The sequence below is a fragment of the Cuculus canorus genome, chromosome 1 (genome assembly GCF_017976375.1).
Source record: "Cuculus canorus isolate bCucCan1 chromosome 1, bCucCan1.pri, whole genome shotgun sequence".
Taxonomy (NCBI): Eukaryota; Metazoa; Chordata; class Aves; order Cuculiformes; family Cuculidae; genus Cuculus; species Cuculus canorus.
In genome coordinates, this window is record NC_071401.1 from 42759064 (window position 1) to 42773941 (window position 14878).

The 14878-nt window shown below is 40.8% G+C and overlaps 1 protein-coding gene across 6 annotated transcripts in view; it reads right to left on the reverse strand.

Moving 5' to 3' along the window:
- The window catches only part of KLF12 (KLF transcription factor 12), a 243007-nt gene that overhangs the window by 150222 nt on the left and 77907 nt on the right, over window positions 1-14878 (reverse strand). For all 6 annotated transcript variants that reach the window (XM_054062957.1, XM_054062941.1, XM_054062948.1 and 3 more), the window contains exon 3: window positions 2825-2914. In XM_054062957.1, the coding sequence (XP_053918932.1) occupies window positions 2825-2914 (90 nt within the window). The remainder of the gene's footprint in view (window positions 1-2824; window positions 2915-14878) is intronic.

The following is a 14878-nucleotide window of genomic DNA, read 5'->3' on the forward strand; positions in this document are numbered from 1 at the left end:
GCCAAGACCGAGCTGCTCAGCTTTTACATCTGGTGGCCTCCGACACAACAACAGCAACTCGAGAAGCAACCTCCCTTGCGTCACCATACATTGTAGAGCCTGGCCCCAAAAGGGCCAAGTAAGATCATCACACAGCACCATGAGGGAATTCTGCTCATGGGCCTGCTGCCACTGCGCAGGGCTGCAAGCTGATGCTAGATAAATTCAGATTCAGACAAAATCTGGTGCACGCTTTCAAAAGAAGAATGGGTAACTACCAGTATAGATGGGGAACTTCTTTACCATGATCAGTTTTAAAATCAAGATCTTTATTCGAAATACGGGCCCAGACTTAAACAAGAGATAATTTCAAGTGTTCCTGTAGCCCTTCTCAGACAAAAGATTGGGTATTCTCCCAACTCCTCCAAAGCCCCATTAACAAGGAATGGCAGCTTAGCATTCTGGTTTGATTGCTCTGCACTCACTACCCTGCTTGAAACCAACAGATACTGTTGGTTTCACCCCTCCACAGCTGACACAGCCTTCACGTGTCAGCTAACACGTCAGAGCCTAACCCTCTTCTAACCACAGATGAAACCTTCTTTTAGATACCCTTAAACCACATCTCACTTTTGCTCTTGCAGCAAACCTAGAACCAACAACAGATAACAAGCAGGAACAGCAGAACTCCAGCTGTCTTCCTACAGGGTTTGAAAAAGTTTGTGTAGTCTTGTCTGGTGTTCAGCATCCTAAGGGATAAAGCTTTGGCTGCTACCTTCAGAAGACTCAAAACGCTGCTTAGTTTGCAAATTTTCAAAGTAAAAACCATGTCTCCCTGCATACCCATATGATGCATTGGAGATGCAACTGCAGGGACTTTAGGTATCATAATAACACAAATAAACATCACAATTTCAAATTCATACTACTTGGATCACACTTTAATTCCCACTCTGTTCTTCCCAGTTATGATATTCATCTTCCCAAATAGTTCCATGTGCTGTCTTCAGTAATCACACCCTTCAAACACTTGTCCCTGTTATGTCTACCAGCATCTACATATTCAAAACAGTCTCTGAAGCACGTGCTAAACATCTGTTTCAACCACCTCTCTCTTTAGAATCTAAGCTGTTTATTGGAAAATTGCCATCTTAATGGGTAGCTCCTCTGTTAGTGAACTGGAGAATTCATTTTGTACTTATTGATTGTTCCCTAATGTAGACTCATAAAGGTGCCAGAGACTCTTGACCAGACACTACTTAATTAGTAACAAAGCGCATAAAAGCCCAAATCAAACCAAGCTCTTTATCCAGCGGTTCAGTCACTGGGACAGAGGTGACATCACGTTCTGCTAACACAGAAGTCCATAAAATTTTATTTTTTAAAAAAAAGGAGATTAAAAAACTATATAAACTGTTCATTTCCTTCCAGTTCCTAAGACATCGAATAGGTCTTCCAGAATCAAATCACACTTTGCTACAGGAATTATTCTTCATAAAGGACCCAGCAATATGCATCACACATAGAATTTATTTTAAACTAGACAAAGGCAAATAGCAATAAAAATATTTGTCTTCTGAACAACATAGAGAAAGGTTTATGTTCAGGCAAAGACACAATGCAAAGCCACCAGAAAGCATTAAAAGTTACCTCTAATGGATCTGCCTTTTCATCATCGTGGCTCATACAATAGTCCAGCTTTTATGTCCAACTAAACTGCACTGCATTGGACTATTTTCTGAGGGTACCTGCTCTTAAGAAGGCAGAGAGATGAGCAAGAAGTCTATTAAATGTCAAGTTTTTTTCTCTCAAACTTAAAGTCTCAGGAACATCCTGAATAACTGATCTCTCCTTGCAAGTCTTTCAAATTAAGTCATCCTGAAAGTTAATTCCCTCTTTTCCATTATCACTTAAATTCTCAATTAAATAATTGAGAAAATAGCAGGAAGGAAAAAAGTCAACTAGCAGAGGAAAAAGCCCATCCCTGCATGGCAATACCACTGCTGCTTCTATGATGCTCTGTGCTTGTTGGAGGCATCTGTCTTCAGAGCAGTAAGATGGCTTGGATTGTTTAGGATATTATGACCCACACACAGAAATAAAGATTGACAGTAACACGAAGTCTATTAAATGCAAATGCCCTCATATTAAATCTATAATTTAATTATTAATTTCTATGTAATTATTACCACATATGTAAAGAAAATATCCTAAACAAGTCCAAAACCTGAGTCTTCCACTCCTAAAATCTAACACTCCAATGCCAAAAGCTGGTTTGCCATCAAATTCAAAATCTTTGTCCTGTATTCAGCAACCTCTGTGATAACAGCTTTAACCATCTAAAGCTTTTAGCTTTCTTCTCATAAGGATAAACACGCATATTCCACCAGAAAGAGAGCACTTTTGAACAAATGGAAAATTGAGTGGGACTTATAAACAACAAAACAACCACAGTAAGGCAAATATCCCAAGAAGGCAGAACAACAAAGATGTTTGAGCTTCTCAGGCATATGAATTTGGCTTCTTTACCATAATCCATTATCCTTTCCTGTTTTTTTTTTAAACTGCACCTTTATTTATTATTGTAAAACTACACCAACAGCATCTCAGCTATCCCAGATAATTCCATGGAGTTTTCCACAGATTCTTGTTCCGTGGTCCTAGCAGAGGAGACCAGGTGCTCAGTAGTACATTTCACAGGAAAATGAGCTCCAAAATGGCAGATATTAATAAAAATGTAGAAAGAAAAACAACAATACAACGGGAGGGACAGATAATCAAAAAGAAGCTTGGGAAGGGTCACTCGCGTGCTACAGAGTGAGGTCACGCAGAAACCTCTGCTTACCCCTTGCTCAGATTCCAGCAGCTCTGTTTTGACTCTGACTGCCGGCATCCCATCAAGCATTAACATTCTGTTCTCAAAGGCGCTGATGTCCTAAGACAAAAAAAGGACACGGTTAACAAAAAAAAAAATGACAAAAAAAAAGCTTTAACTCACTGGTTTAGTTCTACGATACTGTAGAAGTAAGCAAGTTTCTTTTAGCAGAAATGAAGTTAACAAAGATGTAATATTAATTTCAAGGAGTAGCTTCTAAGTCAATACCTCTGTTAGAATAGTAAATTATACTTTCTGTTATCCTTAAAAGAGAACTAAGCCTTCGCAAGCAACAAGGGAAAATTATCTCCAATTACTATTTTATAATTTGAAATTAAACATGCAGGTGCACAGATATAAATTCCTTGCTTTACAACTGGAAAAGAGAACACTGATGTCAAATAGCTTCGGGGGTTTGGTAGTATACTTGGGTATATATGATTTCAATTAAAACATTTGTACTTCTGAATTAAGTAGAGAAAGCATACACTTGAATCCAGAAAAGTTATACTGAAATCCTGTATACAAACACTCCATAAATTAGCACCCGTCAACAACGCCTCAGATTTCATCATTCATTGTCTCCTGAAGTTATCACCATTTATCAATGAGAACTTCCACACGCTCAACTCGGGCACAAAAGAGATAAAACAGCATGTTAAGAACATGCATTGCCCTTGTAGTAATGCGCAATATATGGTGAGAGCTTCAGTCTGAAGTGAGATCTGCAGAACTGTGCTCTCCTGAATCAACATCCCAGCTAGGAATGTCTCATCCTGCTGTTGCTGGAACAGTTTATCAAGACATGTAAAACAACCTCTTGTGCCTTCAGTTCAAACCCTACTACCTCAACCTGAGTCAGTTTTCTGTTCCAGCCAAGGCTCAAGGCTGATGTTTGAAAGCCCCTTTGGCTGCCATTTAGACTGGACAAGACAGAGAGAATAAAAGACATTTTATCACTCAAGCTAAAGTATGACCTTTCGAATTCAGACACCTTGCTTAGCAATACAGAAATACGAAGATGTCACAGTTATTTTTCAAATAGTTAAACTGGAACACAGATTGCTTATAAGTGATTCATTCACAACCATTTTTTTATCTGCAGCCCTGTCTGGAAGGTAACACTCATGACTGGAAACTCACCAACGCTATAACTGTTACCTCACAGTCCTCAATAACTGCACTGTAATGGAGAAAACACTTTCCCTGTATTTCCCGGGCAGCAGATCTGTTCAGTAATGCCTGGTGCTTTTACTCATAAGGAATGTGTTCATAGCCCTGTTTCTTTCATGGCTGCTTTAAGGCAATTTTAAGAAAAATAGTCTGTCCTAATGGAGCTTCCAGAATACATTTTAAAAACATAAAGAACTCTAAACATTTTCTTTGTTCCAATTAATGTGCTCATCACAGGACCTTCATTTTCAGGGATATAAATATTGCAACAACTGGTCTCTTTTTGTATCCTCCTTTATTTTACTGTAATTTCAATAACACGCTGAAAAGTAGGCAAATAAATACGCCCACGTTCCAACATGGTACCACAGGCAAAGCAAATGACCTGCTTACAATCCCCATCACCCTCACTTTGAACCCCATGTGTTACAGAACATGTGGTTTGATACTACAGGATTTGACGCAGGAACTTGATGGTAAAGCAGATAAGCAAATGGAATCTCTATTTTTTTCCTTCAAAAGTTGTCTTAGATCGTACATAAAAAGCTCTAAATTATTAAGTTATAAAACTTCAGATCAAACAAGTAATTTTCAGCAGAACATCTCCAAATTCAAACCCATGTGAATGAAGATGAGTTATGTTGAGATGCTCTAGTCCATCCTACGCTGCTGCTGTGTTACTACTGCATTTCAGGCTTGTAACAAGAGGAAGCAGGGACAAAAAAATACTCTTCCTATGTCTTCTCAGTGATTTGTTTTGCGCACCTTGATTCAGCATTTGTGGCATAAGGTGGGGAAAGATTAAGAACTCTGATGACACAAAACAGCTGGCTGATATTGCTCCAAGGCATTACATCCCTCTTCCCAGAAAGGACAGTGCACTGCTTACTTATCAGAAGCAGACCTTGGTCACCACCGAGCTCCAGCAGTTTGGATGTGGTTTGGGGTGGAGGAAGGGCAGGAGTCAGACTAGCATTCCTGGCTACCCCAGTGCCTGGTCTGTAGAGCGGTCTCTCTCCCTTCTTGATTTATAGGCAGCACAGTTGAGTTTTACAGCAAGATCAGGAACAGACCATCACCCAGCATCCCTTAGGCTGTTTAGCTTGAAGACAAAGAAGGATGAGCTGGTGTTGCTTGGTGTCCCTGAGGAGGTCTTACCCGCCTGGACGAAGGGATAAAGCTGGTTTGCGCAGGCGGCACAGGCAGGAGGAGGGAGGAAGACAAAGTGCCACCGAGGAAAGGGAGGTTTAATGAACTGTTAGAATCTGATTAGAGGCTAATGTCCCTTTTAGTGCTTTGTACCAATTTACAGCTGATATACTTGAACCATTTTTCCCCACTGGCTGTGATAAACTCATTAGTTTTAAAAATGCAAGCTAACCAGAGCCTTTGAAGTTTAAAACTGATAAATCATGAAAACCTGAGTAGTTCATGTACCATTTAACACATTTACATTTAACTAAATTTTCATAGTGCTCACTTCCCCTTTTGTTCTCTAAAATCATCTTTCTTAAAAGCAGCACTCTGCCTTTTGAGGGCTCGTCTGAAGACTGAATGTAGTGAATAGCTCTGGCTTTTGGGTCATCTATAAATCAGAGTAGCAATAAACACAAGAGTAGATTCTTTCCAAACTGATCCCCTCTGCATTTATAACTGAAAGGACATTGTGTGACATAATCATAGAATCATAGAATGGTTTGGGTTGGAAGGGACCTCAAAGATCATCCAGTTCCAACCAACTGCCATGGGCAGGGACACTTTCCACTGGATCAGGTTGCTCATAGCCTTATGCAGCTTGGTCTTGAACGTGCCCAGGGATGGACAAAAACCAAAATGTCGTATCTCATCCTGGTACAATCCCTCAGAGCATCCTGTAGTGCTTACTAAATTATGAATTACACTGAAAAGAAATTTTGTCTCGTTCCATGAGAAGGGTTGTGGGTTTGTAGCCAAGTTTTACTTTGTCCAAGCCATATATTTGAGAATCACGCTGCAAATTTCTTTAACAGATGAGTTATTGGCACACCCAACCTCCTGCTCTGAGACTCAATCAAAGACACACCTAAACCTCTGCCATAATTTCTTCTAAGAACAAAATGACAGAAACTGATATCCCCATCCCATGCCATGGTTGTTGTCAGTGTCCAAGATTTTCAAGTTTAGCTGCTCAGTAAAGTATTCGAAACAGAAAAATACTCTCCCAGACATGGCCAGACTGTGATGGGCACAACTCCACACAACCCTAGGAATAAATCAGTGAACTCAGGCCTCAAAGCACCCAGTACCCAGCTCTTGCATTTCCTGTGTGGAACAACGAACATTTATGTTCCTGTGCAAGACAGTCTCCTCTTCTTGTTTCATCGTATGAGTGCAGGAGATGATCTACAGAAGCAAGGTGGACAATGCTAGTTACTGATGTCATTAATAAAGGTAATTGGCCTACTTAGTCACACTGAAGAGCCGCACACTGACAAGACAAAACTACTGATGGTTCTGAACTTTTCCATGGGACACCAGAAATACTTAGCTGAAAATTCACCACATTTTAACTCTGGTGAGTTAACCTTGGTGAGCCACCAGATGCCCACCCAGACACTCTCACACTCCTCCTCAACAGGACGGGGGAAGAAAATAAGATGGGAAGTTCATGGGTTGAGATAAAGACAGGGAGAGCACTTATGAGGCAATGTCATGGATAAAAGACTTGATTTTGGGACAATTAATTTAATTTATTGCCTACTAAAATAAAGTTGAATGGTGAAAAACAAAGACTAAAATTAAAACACCTCCTCCATCCCTCCCTTTTTCCCAGACCCAACTTTATTCCATCATTCCAACTCTTTCTTTAATTTTCTATACAAACTTAACCTCTAATGACAAATTGATTTTTGAGGAATGAATCACAGAATCACAGAATCACAGAATCACAAGGTTGGAAAGGACCCATTGGATCATCGAGTCCAACCATTCCTAACACTCCCTAAACCATGTCCCTAAGTACTTCATCCACCCGTTCCTTAAACACCTCCAGGGAAGGCGACTCGACCACCTCCCTGGGCAGCCTGTTCCAGTACCCAATGACTCTTACTGTGAAGAATTTTTTTCTGATATCCAACCTGAACCTCCCCTGACGGAGCTTCAGGCCATTCCCTCTAGTCCTGTCCCCTGTCACTCGGGAGAAGAGGCCAGCTCCCTCCTCTCCACAACCTCCTTTCAGGTAGTTGTAGAGAGTAATAAGGTCTCCCCTCAGCCTCCTCTTCTCCAGGCTAAACAACCCCAGCTCTCTCAGCCGCTCCTCATAAGACTTGTTCTCCAGCCCCCTCACCAGCTTTGTTGCTCTTCTCTGGACACGCTCCAGAGCCTCAACATCCTTCTTGTGGTGAGGGGTCCAGAACTGAACACAGTACTCGAGATGCGGTCTCACCAGTGCTGAGTACAGAGGGAGAATAACCTCCCTGGACCTGCTGGTGACCCCATTTCTGATACAAGCCAAGATGCCGTTGGCCTTCTTGGCCACCTGGGCACACTGCTGGCTCATGTTCAGTCGGCTGTCAATCAGCACCCCCAGGTGCTTCTCTTCTGTGCAGCTCTCCAGCCATTCTTCCCCCAGTCTGTAGCGCTGCATAGGGTTGTTGTGCCCCAAGTGCAGGACCCGGCATTTGGTCTTGTTAAACCTCATCCCATTGGTCTCGGCCCAGCAGTCCAGCCTGTTCAGATCCCTTTGCAGAGCCTCCCTACCCTCCAGCAGATCGACACTTCCTCCCAGCTTAGTGTCATCTGCAAACTTGCTAAGGGTGCACTCGATGCCTTCATCCAGGTCATTGATAAAGACATTGAACAGAGCTGGACCCAGTACTGAGCCCTGAGGAACTCCACTTGTGACTGGCCTCCAGCTGGAGTTAACTCCATTGACCACCACTCTCTGGGCCCGGCCATCCAACCAGTTTTCAACCCAGGAGAGTGTGCGCCTGTCCAGGCCAGAGGCTGACAGTTTCTGCAGCAGAATGCTGTGAGAAACTGTGTCAAAGGCTTTACTGAAGTCCAAAAGCCTCAGTTGGGGGGAAAGCAGTATCAAATTCAACAACACAGTTACATAAAAAGTTTCAGTCTTAAGGGTAGTATTTTTGAATAAGTAAGAGCTGAGAACAGCCATTATGCAGTCATCCTGTCTTAAACCTTTGACTTCTGCTTTGACTTCCTGCTTCACCTTCTAGTCATTTTACATAAGTTTTCTGCACACACAGTAAGTTCTTAATTCACTGTAGTCTCATTTTATGGTTCTAAATTTTGAGTAGTTTTTGCCATCAGTGTTCTTGATAGCTTAGAAACATAGACTTCTTGTTTTCCTTTTTTATACAGATATCTGAAAAACATCAGTGAACCACAAAGTAGCCTATGTCAGTTATGTAGTGAAGTTATCCACTAGTAAAAGCAACATAGAAAGCATAACACCACAGGGCAAAAATTTGAAGTGATCCACTCAAGGCTAAGCTTTTGAAGATCTGACAGATCTTTTTAAGGATACGACTGTATAAGACTTTCAACTTATAAAACAATTGGTTTTTATCTTTGTTTCAAGGGATAATAGAAGAATGAAAGATTACCATCTCTTCTCAAATCTAACTATCTCTAGAGGAAGAAGAGGCCAAGGAGAATGTCATCTTTCTGAATTCTCACAGGATAGATTCACAGAATTGTCTACTACCACAACCTCTTGAAAACCTTCATCTCCGAAGAAGTCCTTTTATACCATACAATGAGATTTGTTAGTCACTTAAACATAGTTATCTTTAGGGTGAAGGATACCAGTTAACATTGCCACAGTGTGTATAAGAGCAGTTCATTTCTAAAAGAGAAGGAAACAACTATCAGATAGAAAATAAAAGGAAATTTATGTGGCCAGAAAATAATCACTCAACTGGGAGTTCTGCCAGGGAATCAAGGTTAACGGCCCATGTCTTGCCATAAGATCTTCATCATATGTAATTATGTCAATAGCTGTGTGAAATGTTCATAATGAAAGCAGAGACTGGTAGTTCCGCATTTTACTCTTAACTTGACTTTCCAGTCAAATTCACCAGAAAAGAAAAGGATCATTTGAGTTTATTGATGCTTCAAGGAAAACCAAAACAATTTCTTAAGGAAAAAAAAAAAAGGAGTGAAGCCTTAAGCTTCACATAAATGTGAAACTGGGTGGGACTGATGTGAATTTGTTCCAATTCAAAAGGAAATTCCTTTAGCGAGCAGAGAACACAGAGTTTGCAGAAGCGTGGGTGAATAATGGACAAGGTGCGGTTTATGTCTTATCTAAAAGCCAAAATCTGAAAACACCACACTGATGGACTTCTGGAAATCTGCTAGGACAGCAGCTCAGCACGTGACTGTGAAGACTAATTAACTAAAGCTCACAGCAAGGTTATTTCTCACTGATTTACACACCTCTCTCTAGTCTGCTGTTAGCCCTGAACAGAGCTCAGAGTGGACCCAAATACAGCATATGAAATTCCATATGCCACCTTGTGACACAGGACACTGTGGGAGGAAGGCAGTCTGCTACAGGTATCTCAGACACGCATCTGAATGGCTTCCACTGATCACAGAGGCACCATAGCTCTAGGCTTAGTAAACGTGTCTTCCTGGAAGGCCTCCAAGTGCATTCACCTGCTACAACCACGCAGTGGCCAGACTTCAACAGCAGCTGTGACTCAATGCTACCAACGCCCAAGAACCATATTCAATGACCAGCCATCAGCTCACATTGTCCTTCTGAGATTCTCATCTGAGGTACCAGACCACGTCTGCCTGTATCCCCTTGTTACCAGTACGAAGTTGTACAAATGCAACATGAAATGATGACATGGTTTTACTTTGTGACATGGTTTAGTAGGCACAGTGATGCTGGGCTGACAGTTGGACTGGATGATCTTAAGAGGTCTTTTCCAACCTTCTATGATTCTACAAACACAAGCTCCTTAAATTCCTATTCCTGTGCCTAGATCCCTTCAGAAAAAAAAATAAAATAAGAAAAAAAACCCCAAACCTAATTTTGCAGACAATGGGTTTCCCTAAGAATTGTAGCTATTGTAGTAGCTATGATTTAATTTGCTGTGCACTTTTACAAATCCGTCTCCAGGGAAAATGTTGAAGTCCAAACGATATTCAGAGAAAAGAATCAAGATCTCATGTTTTGCTTCTGAAGTCTTTTTGGTTTATTTTGGTTTAATTTAGTTTTAGCAAATATAAATAGAACTGAAGAGATGCGGGCAGCTTCCAGGTGATAGAGGAGCATCAAGTACATTGGCAACTAGAGGCCAGTCTGCTATTCCCCAGACTCGGCAGGCAACCCTGTCAACTCAGATGGCTTAAAATCCCTTTATGGCAGCTCTGCTTTCCTGCTACTTTTAGCTATCTCTACGAAGAACTACAAATCATTCCAGTAGTATGCAATTCAGACACAATATTTCACAAGTAACAGTAATCACACCAGAGCCATATATTTAATCTCTATCTACATTATTGGCTTCATTGTTTTCCTTCTAACACAACATTCACAGAGTATTTGATAAGATATTTGTGAACATCAATGGATTCATTAAATATTTGTGGATTTTCTGTATCTTACATTTAAAGCCCGGCATAACAAAAAAGAAGAACCCCCCCAAAGCAACAGAAAGAGCAAAAGAAGAGCCATTACTTAGGAGAGATATATACTTAAGAAAAGGTAAATTTGGAAAAAGCATGCATTGTGTTTATCTTTACACAAAAACTAATTTTAAAAAGCCCTTTTCATAAGACTTCATGATGCATAATAGTAAAAAAAAACCTCTTTCCTTTGGGTTTTTAAAGCACAGACAAGTAGTGAAGACTGTTACCAAGTGGAAATTCACAGCTTTTTCACAAAAGGAAACATTAGTAATTGACCTAGCTTGCCATCTTTCCTTGATGACAATTAGATGTCAAGTTGTTTTACTGATCAATTTGCAAAGCAGTTTTCCACTATCTTATGGCAACTGTGCTTGAGTTTGCAGAAGAGTTTGAAGAACACAAGGCTTAAAATTAAAAACAAACATCACCACTACCCTCAAAAAAGAAAAAAAAAAGAAAGGCAATGGGAAATGTAAAAGAAATTTCATAGGCCTATAAATATTATATTGATCAAATATACTAAAACATACACTACTTAAAATTTACCTCTAATATTAGGTGGATTGTTTCCTCGATTATTAAACTTGAGGAAAAAAAAATACATGAACAGCTGGTGAGAACAGTTGCAGGTTTTAATTCAAGAGGTCGCTCATCTTTTGCCTTTACCAAGGGGTGCTTGTTGACAGTGGTTGAACACGAGCCAGCAGTATGCTCAGGTGGCCAAGAAGGCCAACAGCATCCTGGCTTGGATCAGAAATAGTGTGGCCAGCAGGAGCAGGGAAGTGATTGTCCCCCTGTACTCAGCACTGGTGAGGCCACGCCTCAAATACCGTTTGTTTGGGCCTCCTCAGTACAAGAAAGACATTGAGGCCCTGAGAGATGTCCAGAGAAGGTCAATGAAGCTGCAGAAGGGTCTGCAGCACAAGCCTTATGAGCAGCAGCTGGGGGAACTGGGGCTGTTTAGCCTGGAGAATAAGAGGCTGAGGGGAGACCTTATTGATTTTTCACAACTACCTGAATAGAGGTTGTAGTGAGGTGGGTGTTGGTTTCTTCTACCAAGTAGCAAGTGATAGGACAAGAGGAAATGGCCTCAAGTTGTAACAGCGGAGACTTAGATTCAATATTAGGAAAAATTTCTTCACCAAAAGGGTTATGAAGCATTGGAAGAGGCTGCCCAGGGAAGTGGTGGAATCACCATCCCCAGAAGTACTCAAAAAACGTGAAGATGTGGCACTTTGGGACATGGTTTAGTAGGCACAGTGGTGTAGGTCTGATGGTTGGACCAATGATCTTGGATGTCTTTTCTAACCTTAATGACTCTATGATTCTATAACAGAAAAAACTAAAATCAAAGTTCTGATAATAAAAAAAAAGTCAACTTTTAATATGCTTTTAATTAACTTCTGGTGCTATAAGGAGTATGTGACAGCACGAGGAACAATTCTGCCATCTGATAAGATTTTCCTGTTTCTGGATATCATCTTCAAGTGAGGAAATGGCCTCAAGTTGTACCAGGGGAGGTTTAGATTTTAGGTATTAGGTATTTATTAGGTAGATTTGGGTATTAGGAAAAACTTCTTTACTGAAAGAGTGGTAAAGCACTGGAACAAGCTACCCAGGGAAGTGGTGGAGCCATCATCCCTGGAGGGGTTCAAAAATCATATAGTCATGGCACTTCAGGACATGGCCTAGCAGGCAGTGGTGTTGGGGTGACAGTTGGGTTTGATGATCATTGTAGAGGTCTTCTCCAACCTTAAACCTTAATGATTTTATGAGATTATGCTGATCCTTTCCACCTGGGTTTCAAGGAAAGCAAACATGCCACCAACCCTACTATATGCCCCACTGGAGCATGATCAACTGGCAGATCACCCCCAACCCTTGAGTTCGGTGAGAAAACTATTGCTCCTCCAGGTGTCATGTTCCCTCCCCTAGGATAAAGCATCACAAGAAGCTGATTGTCAGCACCAAAAGCCAACTTCTTTTAAATCATAAACACTACAAACTACACACTCTGAGTAAGAGCAACATAAGGTAATGACATTGTTAAATATGCCTAGCTGCCTTCTAGCAGCTCGGCTACAGAAATGTTACACAGCTGACAGTGCTCTCAGCCAGCAGTAATGTTTCTCACTTACCAAAGCACTCCAATATATACGCACAACTAAAAGGAAACCATTGAAACTTCAGAATTTGAGTTAATCCTTATTTTTACGATTTACTTTGTTCACAAGTGATTTTGAAAAATTTTTGGGGTTTTATTTTAAAGACAGAGAAGCACATGGCACCTATATGGGAACTCCTTCTTACCCAGAAGTCAGTTGCTTGTTTCCAGCTCAGCTTGTTGCACTGCCAGTTACAGGAACAGAGCAAATTCACTCCAGCCTTGAGAGGAGGAGGAGAACAAGTCTGTGTGCAGCTGCACCCTCTAACACCAGATATCAGGCTGCCCAGGGATGTGGTGGAGTCACCATCCCTGGAGGTGTTCAAAAAACGTGCATATATGACACTCCAGGTCATGGTTTAGTAGGCACCGTGGTGTTGGGCTGACAGCTGGACTTGATGACATTAGATGCCATTTCCAACCTCAATGATTCTATTATCCCATACCATAGGACACATGTGCAAGGACTGCAGCTGGTTCTCACCAGATTTCAAAAGTGGTCTGCCACGCTTCATGAAGAAATAAGATAGGAAACAAGTGATGAAACCAAAAACGTTCTTCCAATGGCCTAATTCCAGCTGCTAAGAAGAGCTGTAACTACAACCTTCACCCCATGAGCTCCACCAGAGCAGAAGCACTGCCAGTGTGTCAGTGTTTACAAAACTGCATGTAAGAAGTGTTCGATTCATGCACATACCCAAATAACCAAGGAATAATTAAAGAAAGCTGAAAAACTTCATGCTACACAGCACTCCATCAGCTTTCCCTGTCCCTTTTGCACAGCACTTTACGTGCAGGTGGAGGAACGGTAATTGCTTTATCCACTTCTTGCCGTGGAGCAAACAAACTGCTTATTCTGACATTTCAAAAGAAAGGCTGTATGCTCTGATGAAAGTCCCAAACTACAAGCGTTTAACATCCTGTCACAACCCAATCTCTGTTCTATCGAACATCAGTTTGAGGCTTTCCTGCTCTCCATAGGCTTTAGTGCAAACTCCCGAGAAAATATGAATATTAATGCTGGTGAGTAGGACTCAGCACATTTCAAACAAAGGGTGAACTCTGACTTTTGTTCACTTAATGAATTAATCATAAAGCATCACAACTCATGAGAATTTGTAATTATCCACCAAATATGTGAACAAAATTGTTTAAAACAATGTCTGGCTCTCAGACTGCTCACATCATCTTCTAGACAGAAGTAGATATATGATTACTCACATAAGGTGTTTTCTTACCCAAGACATGATGACCAAATCATGTATGTACACAACTGTCAAATTAGATTCCACAAACAATGAATTACTACGGAATGAGGGTCCACTTTAAAGGCAATTCTAATTAAGTGGCAACAATTTCTATTTAACAAGTCCCCAAAATTTCTAATTTCACGTCGCCAACATGCATTTCCCACAGATTCTCGACATTGCAATTCCTCGAACACATTTGGAAAAAATTGTCCTGCATATGCATACAATTACTGCCAGTAACTAAAACAACTGCATAACTTCAGGATCAAAGAGTATTTTAACTAAGTATAGATCTAGCCATAAAAATTACAGAAAAATAAATACATGAGTAGCATATATAGCACTACTTTAACAGATGCTTTGAACTTTTGTTAAAGCATTTTTAACATTTGGAGATATCAAAATCATTATATACAGTCAATCAAAATGAGCATATACATTAAATTAAAGGTCATAAACAAAATACATGAGTGTGTATCTAAGGGAAAGACAAGATAAACGCGTAATTAATTTATAACTTATCATTTTACAGCATGAAATGTAATGACACCGTAACGCTACAGAAATTCAGGGAACAATGAATACTATTCACAAATCAGGGATTTTTTATGCTGCCAGGATAATTCAGATGGGACGGCACCTCAGTCCAACCTCCACTAAAAGCAGGCGCAGCTCCGAGGTCAGACGGGTTGCTCAGGGTTAGGTCCAGTCAGGTCTTAATAACCTTGAAGGATGGAGATGGCACAATCTCTCTGGGCAACCTGCTCAACTGGGAGACAGCTTCCATGGCAA